General features: G+C 33.1%; 1 protein-coding gene across 1 annotated transcript in view; it reads right to left on the bottom strand.

Annotated features, from left to right (window-relative positions):
• CFAP206 (cilia and flagella associated protein 206) overlaps positions 1 to 16,286 on the bottom strand; it is a 51,964-nt gene that overhangs the window by 1,953 nt on the left and 33,725 nt on the right. The window contains exons 7-11 of the mRNA XM_051997370.1: positions 15,999 to 16,118; positions 13,471 to 13,669; positions 10,439 to 10,579; positions 2,234 to 2,427; positions 1,673 to 1,813 (exon numbers count right to left, since the gene is read on the bottom strand). Of these exons, the coding sequence (XP_051853330.1) occupies positions 1,673 to 1,813; positions 2,234 to 2,427; positions 10,439 to 10,579; positions 13,471 to 13,669; positions 15,999 to 16,118 (795 nt within the window). The remainder of the gene's footprint in view (positions 1 to 1,672; positions 1,814 to 2,233; positions 2,428 to 10,438; positions 10,580 to 13,470; positions 13,670 to 15,998; positions 16,119 to 16,286) is intronic.

Below are 16,286 nucleotides of genomic sequence, written 5' to 3'. Positions count from 1 at the left end.
CATTATATATCAGTTAATATTCTCCAGATTTGCCAGCCTAGGACTGCCAGTACTGCATTGGGTTGTGGACATCACTTTTTTAGGAAGAACAAGACAGAAAGTAATCATGGGTTGACAATCACAATGATGAGGGGGATATAAAGCTATAAAGACTGTTGAAAAATATAGAAAAGTTTAGTCTGAAAAAGAGCTAGGGTATTATAGTAACTACCTCCAACATTTGAAGAGCTGCTTGTCCTGATTGACTTCAAAGGGCAGAACCAGGAACAAAAAATGAGTCACAGAGAGGTAGATTTAGGCCAAACATAAGGGGAAATTTCTTAGCAATTTGACTTATCTAGAGAATGTGCTGCTAGATGAATTAGTGGATAGATCTTCAAAAGTGTACTAAGAGGCAACTAGTTAGTGCAGTGAATAGGGCTCTAGCCCTGAAGAAAGATTAACAAGAAAAATACCAAATTTAACTATTTTCTTAAAAATTTTGTTCTGTAAGTTTTATTATGGAGAAGTGAATAGAGTGCTGGACTTGAAAGCAGAAAGATCTGAGTTCAGATCCAGCCTCAGAAACTAGTTATATGATTCTGGTCTTGTCACTTTAACTTCTTGCAGCCTCATCTTTTAGCCTATATTGGGATAAATAACTTTTATAAGGTTGTTGTAAGAATATATATATACACATACATATATACACACACACACACACATACATATATATAAAACAGGAATGCGTGTGATTTTTATTTTTCAACATAATGTAACAAAACAAAACATCACCTAACAGGGATTTATTAATCAGCCTGTTAGAATTCTTTAAAGAATTCACCGTAATATTCAGAAACTATACTGGACATTCATTAGAGGCATCTGTAGGGAAAACGATGAGAGGGAAGACAGTGAACTGAAAAAAAAATGTAAAATGAAACCCATGGGAAAAATCAGCTCTAAGTGAGCTTAAAATTGGAAAGAATCAAGCATCAAGAAACCTCCTTTTGAAAACAGAAAAGCAGTTAAAAGTCTGTGAATAAAAATTAACTACCTAACTAATAGTAATGCCAAAATCTAAAATGCTTGTTTGCTGTGATTTCAGCAGAGAAAGATTCCAGGTAAGAGGATAAGTTGGTTTTGTTACATTATGTTGATAGGTTGATTATTACTTTCCAAGATGAGATAGTATCTTCAAGATATGGTTATCTTCAAAGAAAATACAATGAGTATATAACATATATGCATACAATCCTGTGAAGAAAATTATTAGTGACATGTAAAGATAAGTCTTTAGAAGTGATTTATAACTAAATTCCTTAGGGGAGGGAATTGCTTTAAATAAGACATGATAGAAGTGAGTTGGCATACTTTAAATATGAGAGCCAAGATTTAGTCCCTGTTTATACACGGGTGGTAGCATTATTGTTTTAAATGAAGGATAATACATTTGTATTCTAGTTTTGGGGTGGCAAAAGGAAAAAGCAATGTTGGGCTTCTATCTACTTGTCAGAAGGAAAGCTTTCGTTATAAAATATGGTATAATTAGTTGTAAATTATTTCATTTAGTCCTCTAAAAATTCTAAAAACCAGGATTTTTTGGAGGGTAGTTCAACTTTCAATTCTGTCCCCCCCCCCCAATTTTTTAATGAACCCAGAAAATACTTTTTAAGATAACATTGCTACAAACCAGTTTTATAGCTTTTCTTCTCAGTTCCCATTCATTCCATTCATAACCTTTTTCAATTGTTGGCTGCATTATGTGTGTATCTGTCTGTGTGCTACTATCACATCTTGTTATTGGTTTTATGTGTTTATCAATCATTTTGACCTGAAGAAATAGAGAGTTGTCATTAGTATATATATATGTATATTTCACTTAATGAACAGTATATGTCTAGGAAAAATAAGATAATTTAATAAATTGAAAATATAATACTTGTTTTAAAAAACCTACAGAAAAGGCATATAAACCAAATTTTTTTAAATGAAATAGAGAAATACTGAGAAAAACATCTGGAAGGGTCAAGCAGAGCCAGTTTATAAAGTAATCCAAAAATTTTAACTTTTAGCAAAATCTGTCATACCCAAGATGATAGAGACAATTGTGTAGATATGAAGCTATAAGAAAAGACTACTAGAATAAAAATTTTCTATCAGGAAGAAAACACCATTATAAGAAATACAGTATTTTACTATAATCAGTAAAGGATCCCTCTACTTCTTGCTTTAATATGTCAATAGCACCTACCTGTGAATATGGAATCACAGTTTCAAATTGCTGATGAAGTTCCAATAGTTGAATTAATTCTGCACTTTTTTTTGCTTTTTCTCCAATCATCTCGATGTATTTATTTGGATTGTCTGCAAAAGCATATGCAGCTTCTTTGGAATTAAAAGTGTAATATCTGTCTTTATGTTTCAAAATTCCAATAGTGGGGTTTCCTTAAAAATAAAGACAAGAAAATAAATTGTTAAGCAAAAAAAATTATTGTATTTACCTAAGATGCTACTTTAATAGATTATATTTTTAAAATCATGTTTCTTATGCTTTTAATTTTTTTATTTAGAATTTTATAACAAACATTTTTCAAATATCTGCTAACCTACTTTAAACACTAGGAGGTAATGTTCTTGAAACAAATACTTAAGAGTCTTCATTTTAGAAAAGACCCTATTGACAAACCCAAAGACACCAGTTTCTGGGATATGAATACATTATTTGAAAAAAATTGCTGGGAAAATTGGAAATCAGTATGGCAGAAACTAGGCATTGACCCACACTTAACACCGTACACCAAGATAAGGTCAAAATGGGTTCATGATCTAGGCATAAAGAATGAGATGATAAATAAATTGGAAGAGCATAGGATAGTTTACCTCACAGACCTGTGGAAGAGGGAGGAATTTATGACCAAAGAAGAACTAGAGATCACTATTAACCACAACATAGAAAATTTTGATTATATCAAATTGAAAAGTTTTTGTACAAACAAAACAAATGCAGACAAGATTAGAAGGGAAACAATAAACTGGGAAAACATTTTTACAATCAAAGGTTCTGATAAAGGCCTCATTTCCAAAATACATAGAGAATTGACTCTAATCTATAAGAAATCAAACCATTCTCCAATTGATAAATGGTCAAAGGATATGAACAGACCATTCTCAGATGAAGAAATTGAAACTATTTATAGACATATGAAAATATGCTCCAACTCATTATTAATCAGAGAAATGCAAATTAAGACAACTCTGAGATACTACTACACACCTGTCAGATTGGCTAGAATGGCAGGGAAAGATAATGGGGAATGTTGGAGGGGATGTGGGAAAACAGGGACACTGATACATTGTTGGTGGAATTGTGAACACATCCAGCCATTCTGGAGAGCAATTTGGAACTATGCTCAAAAAGTTATCAAACTGTGCATACCCTCTGATCCAGCAGTGTTTCTACTGGGCTTATACCCCAAAGAGATACTAAAAAAAGGGAACTGTATGTGCCAAAATGTTTGTGGCAGCCCTGTTTGTAATGGCTAGAAGCTGGAAAATGAAAGGATGTCCATCAATTGGAGAATGGTTGAGTAAATTGTGGTATATGAACATTATGGAATATTATTGTTCTGTAAGGAACGACCAGCAGGATGAATACAGAGAGGACTGGCGAGACTTACATGAACTGATGCTGAGTGAAATAAGCAGAACCAGGAGATCATTATATACCTCAACAACAATACTGTTTGAGGATGTATTCTGATGGAAGTGGATCTCTTCGATAAAGTGAGCCTTAATTGATCAAAGATGGACAGAAGCAGCTACACCCAAAGAAAGAACACTGGGAAATGAATATAAACTGCTTCCATTTTTGTTTTTTTTCCCGGGTTATTTATACCTTCTGAATTCAATTCTCCCTGTGCAACAAGAAAACTGTTCGGTTCTGCACACATATATTGTATCTAGGATATACTGCAACCCATTCAACATGTAAAGGACTGCTTGCCATCCGGGGGAAGGGGTGGAGGGAGGGAGGGGAAAAATCGGAACAGAAGTGAATGCAAGGGATAATGCTGTAAAAAAAATTACCCTGGCATGCGTTCTATCAATAAAAAGTTATTAAAAAATTAAAAAAAAAAAAAAGAAAAGACCCTAGAGGTCACTTAATCCAAATTTCTACCCTATCTAATGGTCCCTTGAATAAAACCCCTGGACAAATAGTCTATAAGCCTCTGGCTCAAATATTTACAACAATACTGTCTTCAGTTGTTGTATATTCTCAAAGAGAACCAAGATGACATTGCTAAGTTAGAGTAGAGTTACAGTGTGTTAGACTGTGGCTGATCAGACTCATATAAACTCAGAATGCTTGCCACATGTTGGATACAAATAATCCATATGAATATTTGGGATGGCTACTCTAACTTTGAGTGTCTCATGTTTCTTCTAAGCTAAATTCAATTCTGCTTTGTTCATAGAGCACAGCACCTTCTCTGATGAGGGCATGCCATGTAGGGCGGTTTTATACCAGTGTCTCCCATGTCATACAATTGATTCTAAGTTTGGGTTTTTTTGGTTTTGGGGGTTTTTTTGGTTTTGGTTGAGGCAATTGGTTAAATGACTTGCCCAGGGTCACTCATCCAGGAAGTATTAAGTGTCTGAAATCACATTTGAACTCAGGTCCTCCTGACTTCAGGGCTGCTCTATCCATTGTGCCACCTAGCTACCCCCATCTATTGCATCTTAAATCTATACTGTATTTTCTACCTTATGGGCAACCCCTTCCATTTTGCAATATAGATGTTGGTGAAAAGTTATTCATTATACTTAGCTAGCATCCTTCTTTTTAGCTACCCTGACTCAAAATCTCACTGCCATTCTCAACTCCTACCTATACTTACTGAATCAATTATCCTATTTTGATATATATCTTCACATTTCTCACATATGGCCACATTTCTCCACTCACACACAAATACCACCTTAGTTCAGGCCATTATCACCTCTCACCTATGTTACTGCAATAGCTTTTTAATTGGTTCTCCTCTCTCACTCCTTTCCATTCTATCCTCCACCCAGACACCAGTTATTTCTTTTTTTTTTTATATAAAGCTTTTTATTTTCAAAACATATGCACAGTTAATTTGATAACATAGTTTGCATAGTTTCAGATTTGTTTCAGATTTTCTCCTCTTTCCCTCCATCCCTTCCCCAGATGGTAAGCAATTCAATATATGTTAAACATGTTAAAAAATATATGTTAAATCCAATATGTATAAACACATTCATACAATTCTCTTGCTGCACAAGAGAAATCAGATCAAAAAAATAAAGTAAATGAGTAAGAAAAGTTAAAAAAAAATGAGTAAGAAAAAGAAAGTAAATGAGCAAGCAAACAACAAAAAAAGAATGAGAATGTTATGTTGTGATCCACATTCAGTTCCTATAGTCCTCTCCCTGGGCATAGACAGCTCTTTTCATCACAAGATCATTGGAACTGGCATCAATCATCTCATTGTTGGAAAAATTCATGTTCATCAGAATTGATCATTGTATAATATGGATATTGCCATGTATAATGATCATTTTGTTCTGCTCATTTCACTTAGTATCAGTAAGTCTCTCCAGGTCTTTCTAAAATCATCCTCATGATCATTTTCTATAGAACAATAATTTTCCATAACATCCATATATACCATACAAAGGTATTTCTCTAATACACAAGTCTAACTATATAATCCCTTAAATAAACTCCAGGGACACTTTATTACCTCTGAGATTGACTACAAACTATTCTACTTGGTATTCAAAGTTCTTACAACCTTATCTCTTCTTTTTTTAATCTTCTTATGCATTTTCCCCACCACTATCATCACCCAATGCTCTGTGGTCCAGCCATATTGGCCTTCTTTGATGATCCTCATACAGAATTCTCCATCTCTCAGCTAAGATGGGACAGATATTTAGAAAACAGCCTGTTTCTGTTCAAGGAAAATGTTTAGAGAGCATTGTCAAAGTTATGGAAAGCCAAGGTTTAATTATAAGTTTACAGCAAATCACTGAACTTTTACAAACTGTAAAGGACATATGTCCTTGTTTCTCTCTTGATAAGGAATTAGATCTAAATGAATGGAAATTGGTTGGAGAGGATCTTTGTCAATTCTATGATAAAAATGGGCCTAACTCAATAATTAATACATATAATGTAATATAATTGGCTATAAGAAGTTATCTAAGTGATAGAATGATGAAAAGGAAAGTACAGGAGGAAGAAGTACCAACTTTACTAGGTGAAAAGGAGGACGAATCAGATGAGAATGGAGTTAATTACAATTCTGAGTATGATACTTCACAGCAGGAGGAATTAGGTGATTCCACATCTCATGACCCTCCCCCCGCAATTAACCCTTCATGGGTGGAACAAGGGGGAGGGAGAGAGATAGAAATGCAGTCAGCTTCTCCTGTAAAGCAGAATTTGACAAGATTAGAAAAAGCATTAATTAAAGCAAAAAATGAAGGAGAAGATATATCTGATTTTATAAATGGATATCCTGTGATTGAAGAACTCAACTCCTCAGGTCAAAAAGAGAGAAAATACACTCCTCTTAATTTGGAAAAAATTAAAGATTTGAAAAAAGGTTGCACTCTTTATGGGGCTACATCATCTTATGTGAAGATATTACTGGATAATTTGTCTTATGAAATCTTAACCCCAAAATGACTGGAAATCCATCGCTAAAACATGTCTTGAACCGGGACAAAATTTATTGTGGCTTTCAGAGTTTCATGAATTATGTAGGATTCAAGCCCAATGCAATAGGCAAACAGGAGCTATTGTACAAGTTGCTTTTGACCAACTAACTGGAGAAGGTCAGTATGCAGAGAGTTCAGAACAGATTTATTATCCCATAACAGTGTATGAGCAAATTTCTAAGACTGCAATAAAAGCTTGGAATTCTCTCCCTGGACAGAAAGATGGAAATAATGCTTTCACAAAAATAGAGCAAGGTCCCAATGAACCTTTTGCAGATTTTGTGGGACGTTTACAAACAGCTGTAATAAGAACCATTGGAGATAATGCAGCAACAGAAATAATGACCAGACATCTGGCTAAGGAAAATGCCAATGAGATTTGCAAGAGAATTATATGGGGGCTAGACAAAAATGCTCCTTTAGAAGAGATCATAAGACGCTGTGCCACAGTGGACATAAATGCTTATTATGCCCAAACTATGATGAACATGGAAAGACAAGGTCCTTCTTGGCAAAGGAATTATAGAGAAACTCGTCGATGTTTTCAATGTGGAAAAGTTGGACATTTGAAAGCTCATTGTAGATATGGAGATAGAGTGAGAAGACGGGTGAGAGAAAACCCAAAACCCCATGTCCAAAATGCAACAGAGGCTTCCATTGGGCCTCAGAATGCAGACAGATTCAGGGAAACGGGATGAGGGGCCCAGCCCCAGGGCCCAAGGCAAAAAACACTTGGAGCATGATGGCAGCCAATGGTGCACCCAGAGAGTGCCTAGAAGTTCAGTACCCAGACATGACCAATCAGCCAGAAAGCCATATGATGAGAGAAGGGGATTACATAGTCAACCAGCCAGGAAGCAACCTGATGGTAGAAGGGAATTAGGTTAACTGCCTGGGGAAGAGGATCTGCTTATATTTCCACAGATGAAGAAAGAATCAGATGGCTGACAATGAGACTGTCAAAAGGACTCTTAAAATCTTCAGAAATCATTGGGTTCCCTGAGATGAAAAATTGTTGATGAGACCTTTTGCAGTACTTCAGAGCTTACAAGAATTATTAGATCCCTGGCACATGAACTTATGGACAATGGATTGCTTATGGACTATTTCTAGGACCTATGGACATGTGTAAAATTTCAGGTTGATTCATGTTGTTACATTACTACTAACCTGTGTTATATTGCTATGTGCTTATGTAAATTATGTATAATGCCTCCCATATTGATGGATTTATGTATACCATGTATATCATATTGATGGATTTATGTGTACCCCTTCAGAAACCCACTAATCTGATTAGATTTCCTATTTCCTTTGGTGTTTTCATCTAACAAAAGAAAGGGGGAGATGTTGGAATCCTTACTAACTGCTAACTAATTAGAGTTGATCTAATCTTACAAGAAGATGTTTTGGGCAGAACCTGAAACAAGGTACTAAGTAGAACTAATTAATACAAGGCTTGTGTTCACACCTTTACTCATTGGAGTTCAATGAGTTCACACCTCCCTTGAAGCTCTTTGGGCCAGAGAGCACTAGCATAAATAGAGCTTCAATGGGCCAGTCAAAGAAGTTCTTCAGAGTGAAGAAGCTACAAGTAGAGATTTCACTGGAATGACATGAAGAATGGAGCTGGCTGGAGGCTAAAGAAAGCAGAGGCAGAGGCTGAAGGACCAGACCTTTGGATTTGGCGACATTCGGAGAGAGCTCTTGGAACCAAGCAGAGAGATAGGCCTCTAAGCTAACTGGGGTATATTGGAGATAATAAAAGATCTGAACTTTTATCACCTGGCTGCGTTTTGAGAAGAAAAAGCTCACCACAATTTGGCGCCCGAACAGGGACCGATTCAGATCCATCTGAACTAGATCACAACACTGATACATTGTTGGTGGAATTGTGGACACATCCAGCCATTCTGTAGAACAATTTGGAACTATGCTCAAAAAGTTATCAAACTGTGCATACCTTTTGATCCAGCAGTATTTCTACTGGGCTTATACTCCAAAGAGATACTAAAGAAGGGAAAGGGACCTGTATGTGCCAAAATGTTTGTGGCAGCCCTGTTTGTAGTGACTAGAAGCTGGAAAATGAATGGATGCCCATCAATTGGAGAATGGTTCAGTAAATTGTGGTATATGAAAGTTATGGAATATTATTGTTCTGTAAGAAATGACCAGCAGGATGAATATAGAGAGGGCTGGCGAGACTTACATGAACTGATGCTAAGTGAAATGAGCAGAACCGGGAGAACATTATACACCTCAACAAAGATACTGTTTGAGGATGTATTCTGATGGAAGTACATCTCTTTGATAAAGAGAGCTAATTCAGTTTCAATTGATCAAGGATGGACAGAAGCAGCTACACCCAAAGAAAGAACACTGGGAAATGAATATAAACTGCTTGCATTTTTGTTTTTCTTCCCGGGTTATTTATACCTTCTGAATCCAATTCTCCCTGTGCAACAAGAAAACTGTTCAGTTCTACACACATATATTTTATCTAGGATATACTGTAACCTATTTAACATGTAAAGGACTGCTTGCCCTCTGGGGGAAGGAGTGGAGGGAGGCAGGGGAAAAATCTGAACAGAAGTGAGTGCAAAGGATAATGTTGTAAAAAATTACCCTGGCATGGGTTCTGTCAATAAAAAGTTATTAAAAAAAAAAAAAGAGAGAGAGAGAGAATTACATCTGTTTTCTTGATAGCTAATCACTATTACAAATAATTAACTGATCTAATTATAATAAAATTTTCAACTACAAATTCAATACAACATATTTTACAGTTTGTGTGACTATAGCAACTTCTCTTTTCAATCACAATAATAATAATGATAAAGAAAAATATGATATCCGATTATGTGGCAAGGCACAAATACAAAGAATGAAGAAAAGACAAACTTCATTCAAAAGCCACAGTAGACAAAGTGAATAGAAAAAACAATACTGAAGTGTTTTTAGTCCTAGAAGTTTTTTTTAATCATTAGAAATTTAATAAGCACAGTGTGTTAAACATTACTCATCATTTGCTTATTGTCATGTTGTGAGAAAGTTCAACCCCTATAAGTTTCAAATACAATTTCCATTAATGTACATATTCTTTTAAAATTTCAAACAGTAAAATTTTGGATTCCTTATTGGAATATGACCTATAAAAATATCTTTATAAATAAAATGTAACCTAATGTGTCAGATTTTTTTTAATACCAGAATTTAAATATCAAAATGAATATTATCCTTTCAAATAATAACTTTGGGAATTATAATGTTGCATTTTCTAAAATATTTGTGAAATGCTACTTTTGCAGTGTGACAGTCACATTTCTTTAGAGCTATGGTTTATATAAATGCAACTAAACTCTAAGAATAGAAGGGAAAGAAAAGGGAAGGAAGTGGGAAAGAGTAGGGGTAGAAAAGGAAAAGGGAAAGATGAGGGGAAAGAGGAAGAGAAAGGGAAATTTTGTACCAGATTTCTTTTGTTGCTGAAAACAAGAGCTGATTATATTCAATGAAATTTTTTTTTTGATTTCATGCCTAAATTTTCATTTCCTTAACACTCCTGAGATTTAAACCAGGTCTTCCATAGGATACAAATACCTGTAGTATTTTTCTCACACATTGCTATTGTGAGGATCAAGTGAGATAATATATGTAAAGTGTTATATGCAAATGTCAGTTGTGATTATGCTTATTTTCAAGTACATACCTGGAAGGAGCAATCCATCTTTTACAGCAAACGTATAACCACAAAATCCCCGGTATTGAATTGGCAATTTGTCAAAATTTGCTGTAGTTTCTGGGAAAAGCCAATCTACTTTTTTGAAATCACCTACATTTACCCTGGTTCCTAAAGCAAAACATAGAAAAAAATATATGTATTTTTTTCTAATGAAAATACTGAATTTTCCTTTGATTACATTTGTTTTTTCTACTTAAAAAATTGTGGAGAGAGATACCAAGATAAGCACATATAATTCAAAGTCAGAAAACCTGCAACATAGTCCTACTTTTGTCACTATCTGCTATGTAGTCAATTAATTCAGAATGTCATTTTTCTTATCTATAAAATGATAAAGTTGGATTTAGATGATCTTGAAATTTCTTTTAGCTATAGAATTCTATGTATGATTTTTTTTTTGGAGTATCTATTACATGCCTAGGAAAAGGAATTTACTAGTTGATTTGTGGAGAGAGAAGATAGTCTTGTATAAAGAAAACATTAAACATTCAAAGAATAAGGCATTTCCATACTCACAGAATAAAATGTTAAATAACAAAAATGATTAGCAATATATAATATAATGGTAATTATGTGACATAGACTACCAGCACAAAAGTTCTGAATTCCATTAAGTTCTAGAGCACCATTTTAAGAAGGATGTGAGTAAAATGGTAAATATCCAGAGACAGCTAAGAAACTTTAAGACCATGTGATAATTGATAAGGAACTTGGATTAACTTGGTTAACTTGGAGAAAAGGAGATTTAGGGAGTAGCATGATAGCCATAAGAGAAATCATTATTTTTCATGGTCAAGTGAGATATAATTAGGCCCTAAAAGTTTCATATTTGTGTATTCTTTGATCCATAGATATATTACTTGGCCTATATCTAAAAGAGATCAAAGAAAAAGGATGAAGTCCTTCTATATAAAAATATTTACAAAAACTTTTTTTTTGTCTTGGCAAAGAATGGGAACCAAAGAGGCTATTTGTCAGTTGAGGAATGACTGAACAAAGGTATGATAAATAATTCAGTGGAACTACTGTGCCATAAGAAATTATAGTTTCAGGGAAACCTAGGGAAACATGAATGAACTGACACAGAGCAAAGTGAACAGAACCAAAAGGACAATTTATATAATAACAGCAACATTGTAAAGACAAACTTTGAAAGATTTAAGAACTTTGATCAATGCAATGACCAACCATGATTTCACAATACTGGTGAGGAAGCATGTTCTCTACCTCCTAAAGAAAGGTGATGGTTTCTATATGCAGAGTAAGATATACATTTTTGGACATGATTAATATGGGAGAGAATTCCTTAAAAATAAATACAAGAAAGTAAATTATTAAACATAAAAATATTATAATGTCCTAAGATGCTAACTCAATAGACGATTTTAAAAAAATCAATTTCTTGTACTTTTATTTTTTTTAGAGTTTTGTAACAAATGTGTTTTTTTCAGATTTTTTATTTTCCTTGACTACACTTATGTGTTTTAAGAGTTTTGTTTTCTTTTTCCGATCTTCTCCCACCAAAACCTGGAGTTGAGGAAATGTGGGAGTCAGAGAAAAAATAATGCTTGCTAATTGAAAAAAAAATTTTTTTTAAATAAAGGATTTGCACATGTGAGCCCAGAAAGGCTGTTAGAGAAAATTTCAGAACAATGGGGCAAAAGGAAATAACTGAAAAAGTAAGATTATGGATGAAGGAAAGAAGAAAGTAACAGGAAGAAATTAATGTTTGCTTCCCTCAGTTGAGAACCATTTGTATCTCATTTGTATCCCATGAAACATCACAGTATCTTTTGCAAAGTAGGCATTTAATAAATTGTTGCTGACTGACTCAATTACTTCAGTTGTCGATATATTGAATTTGTGGTGATACCCATGAGGAAATTTCATGTAGGCAACAGGAAAAATAGGCTTGAGATTTCAGTGAGAATTTGGGACCACAATTATCAGTTGAAAGGTAATTAGTAGAAAAGTCAGAGTTGAAGCCAAGTGAAAATATGATCTTCAATTCTAATGGCAACTTTGATAGAAGTGAATGCACAGCTTCATTTACTTATGTTAAAGGGCTTACTGTGACTCTCCATAGGGAAATGAAATGCTAAATTGGGAGATCAAACAAAACTATCTATGGGACCTCCTTTAGCCCCTCCAGACTTATCCAATTTCACTTTTCTCATATGCAAAACAAAAGTGATGGCTAAACAAAACATAATGATGGCTAAGGCCCCTTCTAAGGCTAAAATTCTTTTGTATGAAATTTAATTTTTTAATCTTTTAGTTTTATTTTTCCAGAAGATCAAATATATTACTCATGATTATTTCAACTTTTGCTCAACAACTTACCACAATTATGAAATTCATTAGATATTACATAAGGAGATATAAATTCATATTTTGTATTTTCTAGTATGTACAACTGCAACATATTAGCTGATTATGATTAATCTGCCAATGTTATTTTAAATTATTTATAACAATTTCATATTTAGAATCAATTTTTAAGTAAAAAAGAACTAGTTTGGGTAAATGAATTTGGCTGGCTTTTATTTTTATTTTATATTTTAATTCAAATAAAATATTTCAATATAAGTTTTGGGATAGATTACCTATTTCCATTTTAGACAGAATGGCATTAGTACCAATCAATCCATAATATGAACATTTCCCACAAATGTATTTCAACTATGCTCTTTGGCTCTTTAAGCAGTGTAGCTAAACAAAATAAAAGTGACTGATGAACCAATTAGACTTTCTTTGAAAATTAAAAGATACATTTAAATACTTAATTTGAACTTAAATTAATAAATAAATTCAATTGGATAAAATTGGTTGTACCTTAAGTTCTCATACCTCTACAGTGTGGTTGGATGATAAGTATACTCTCTTCAAAAATAATATTTAACAACAAATTTTAATTTAAGAGAAGATTGGAGGAAAGGAGATTGGTAAATTTAGGTTGAAATTTTTAAAAGAGGAAGAGAAGTAGAAATTATTTATACCCATGCTTTCTTTTATCCGAAACACATCAGTTTTTACTTCCACTTCTTCAAGAAAGTTTTGAATTATTTCCTCACTAAAGAGTTCTTCATGGGATCCTAGGAATGGTCCAAGGTGAGTGGTTAAATTACTTAGAACACTAAGTAATACAGTTTCATCCTGAAAGCTGGTCCATAAGCCAGAAAGTGCAATAAATGTAGGCTGAAGAGGGAAGAAAAGGAACAATTAAGTTAGTTATAATAAGATTACAACTTAATATTGTATCATTGAAAGTGTTTTTAAAACCCTCTCATTTGCAAATAGTCAAATTTTGCTTTTAGATATATTTTTAAAAACTTAAAAAAAAAAACCTATGCCAACATCATATGCACAAAGTCTGGTCCATATACATTAAAAAATTCCATTTTATCATATTTTAATTTAATAAATTTTATTTAAATACATATACTTTTTTCTCAATAATATTTTATTTTTCCAATTATATGTAAAGATAATTTTCAACATTCATTTTTACAAGATTTTGAGCTCCAAAGCTCTTCTTATTTTCTCTCTTAACACCTCCCCTCCTCTTCAAGGCAGTAAGCAACTTACCCTAAATTCTACACATACAATCATTTTTAAACATATTTCCATAATTGTCATGTTGTAAAAGAAAAATTGTAACAAAAGAAGGAAAAACATGAGAAGGAAAAAGTAAACAACAAAAAAAGGTGAAAATAGCATGTTTTAATCTGCATTAAGTTTCCAGTTCTCCCTCTGGATGCAGATGGCATTTTTCATCCCAAGCCATTTGGAATTGTCTTGGATCACTGAAGAGCTAAATGTATTATAGTTAATCATCACATAATCTTGCTATTACTGTGCACAATATTCTCCTGGGTTCTGCTCACTCAGCATCAGTTCATGTAAATACATATAATTTAAAAATAAGTCATTAATTCATTTACTGCAAAAGGTTTAACAAATTCATGAGAAAAATAAAATTCAAAGAACTAGAAAGGAAAGTTTCTTTCTCCCCTGTTTTATTGTGTTTACTTTCACAATCTCATTAGCTGGTATCCTTTTCAGAACTAATGTACTGCAGCTGATTCTTTGCCATTTCTCCCAGTTCAGCTTCCCTACCTTAACAAAGGCAGAAATATTTGTGAGATTATGAACTGGGGACCTCCTTGCTTACAGCTTTAGGAGCATTTCTATGATTATTTGCTTATAAGTATCAATGCATGTCTCTCTGAAACTAATTGGATCTGTCTAGAACATTGAATGTGATCAATCATAAGATTAACTTGTATAGCTTTGCAGACTGAATTTGATTCTTGTGAACTCAAGAGGTCAAGAGATCCTGGGTGCTCAGTAGATGCCAACTATATTTTATCAGATGCCCTCTCTCTATTATACTTGTAAAGATTTATTTGAATTGATACAGAGTGGAGTAAGCAGGACCAAGAGAATAATTTATACAGAAACAACAATACTAGAAAGATTAAACAACTTTGAAACACTAGAACTCTGATGAATGTGATGACCAACCATGATTCCACATGATCAATGATGAAGCATGTTACTGAGCAGAAAGGTGATTGACTAGAGTACAAAATGAGACAGATTTTTAGACTGCACCATTTTTTTTTCCATTTTTAACAAAGATTTCATTTTTCTATTTTTAATAGGGGAAGAGGAAAGGCAGATACGAAAATAGATCTTTACTCACTGAAAAATCAATAAAATTTAATTTAATTTTAAAAATAATCCTGGCCAGAATTAAGTATTAAGTATCTTAAATTGTTAAATTTAAAATAATATGAACAGAAATAATTTAAGCCCTCTATTGCTCTATAAAGCATTGCATTCATATGTTGTGTTCATCTTTACAAAAAGAACATTCAAAGGATCACTTTATAAACTTGCACAGGAAAATGGTGCAGATGAGTTGAGATCTGATAAATGAGATACTAGGTGTGTGTATGCACAAAGGATCAATATTTTCTATTCCTGGTACATTAGAATTCCATAATGTTGATGAATACTTTTTCATCAGCATTCAGTGCTACACTACCTCTAATAGCAGTCATACATCACTACCAAGCTAGTAGTTGTTATTCAGTAGCTCCCTGTTAGCTAAAGTAGGTGCATCTCTCCTAGTAGGGATATTAATACAGCAGAAGCTTTTAAAAGGAAAATATATAAAATTATGATAGTATATTATTATTATGTACATTATATATCATTATAATATAATAATTATAAATATAACATCAATATTAACATATATTATTGCATATAATTATTATATATTATAAAATATAAAAAGAATATATATTTTTTATATAAGTATAACATTTAAAGTATAAGTGAAAAATGAATGAAAAAAATAAAAGAGACCCAAAACATACCAATAGTTGGAGCCTATTTTTAGTAATTTAACACAATAGATGTACTGTATTACTTCTTTAAAGCATACTTTTAAAGGAGATCTTTCAAAGCAAGATATTGATTAAAATGAGGAAAAGCTGATACATGGAATACTCACATAGACTTGTGATGTTGGTACAGCAGTCTTTGCTTGAACAGTCATTTTTAGTTGTTCCATTTGTGCTGCTAATTGCTTTATCATCATTTCAACTTCTTGTGCACAAGTAATTATGTCAGACTGGATAAACAAAGTACTTTGTGTTAAGATTATTATTTTTTGAGTTAAGGAATCATCAGCAAGACTAAATCTCATTAGATACAAAATTTCTTTATCTTTTCTATTTCCTGTATACAGAGAATCCTTGATACACTAGTGTAACCCTCCTGGAAAGTGCTAAGGGCTGTT

The sequence above is a fragment of the Antechinus flavipes genome, chromosome 4 (assembly GCF_016432865.1).
Source record: "Antechinus flavipes isolate AdamAnt ecotype Samford, QLD, Australia chromosome 4, AdamAnt_v2, whole genome shotgun sequence".
NCBI classification, from domain to species: Eukaryota; Metazoa; Chordata; class Mammalia; order Dasyuromorphia; family Dasyuridae; genus Antechinus; species Antechinus flavipes.
The sequence above is the reverse complement of the archived record's forward strand: the minus strand, read 5'-3'. Positions and strand labels throughout refer to the sequence as shown.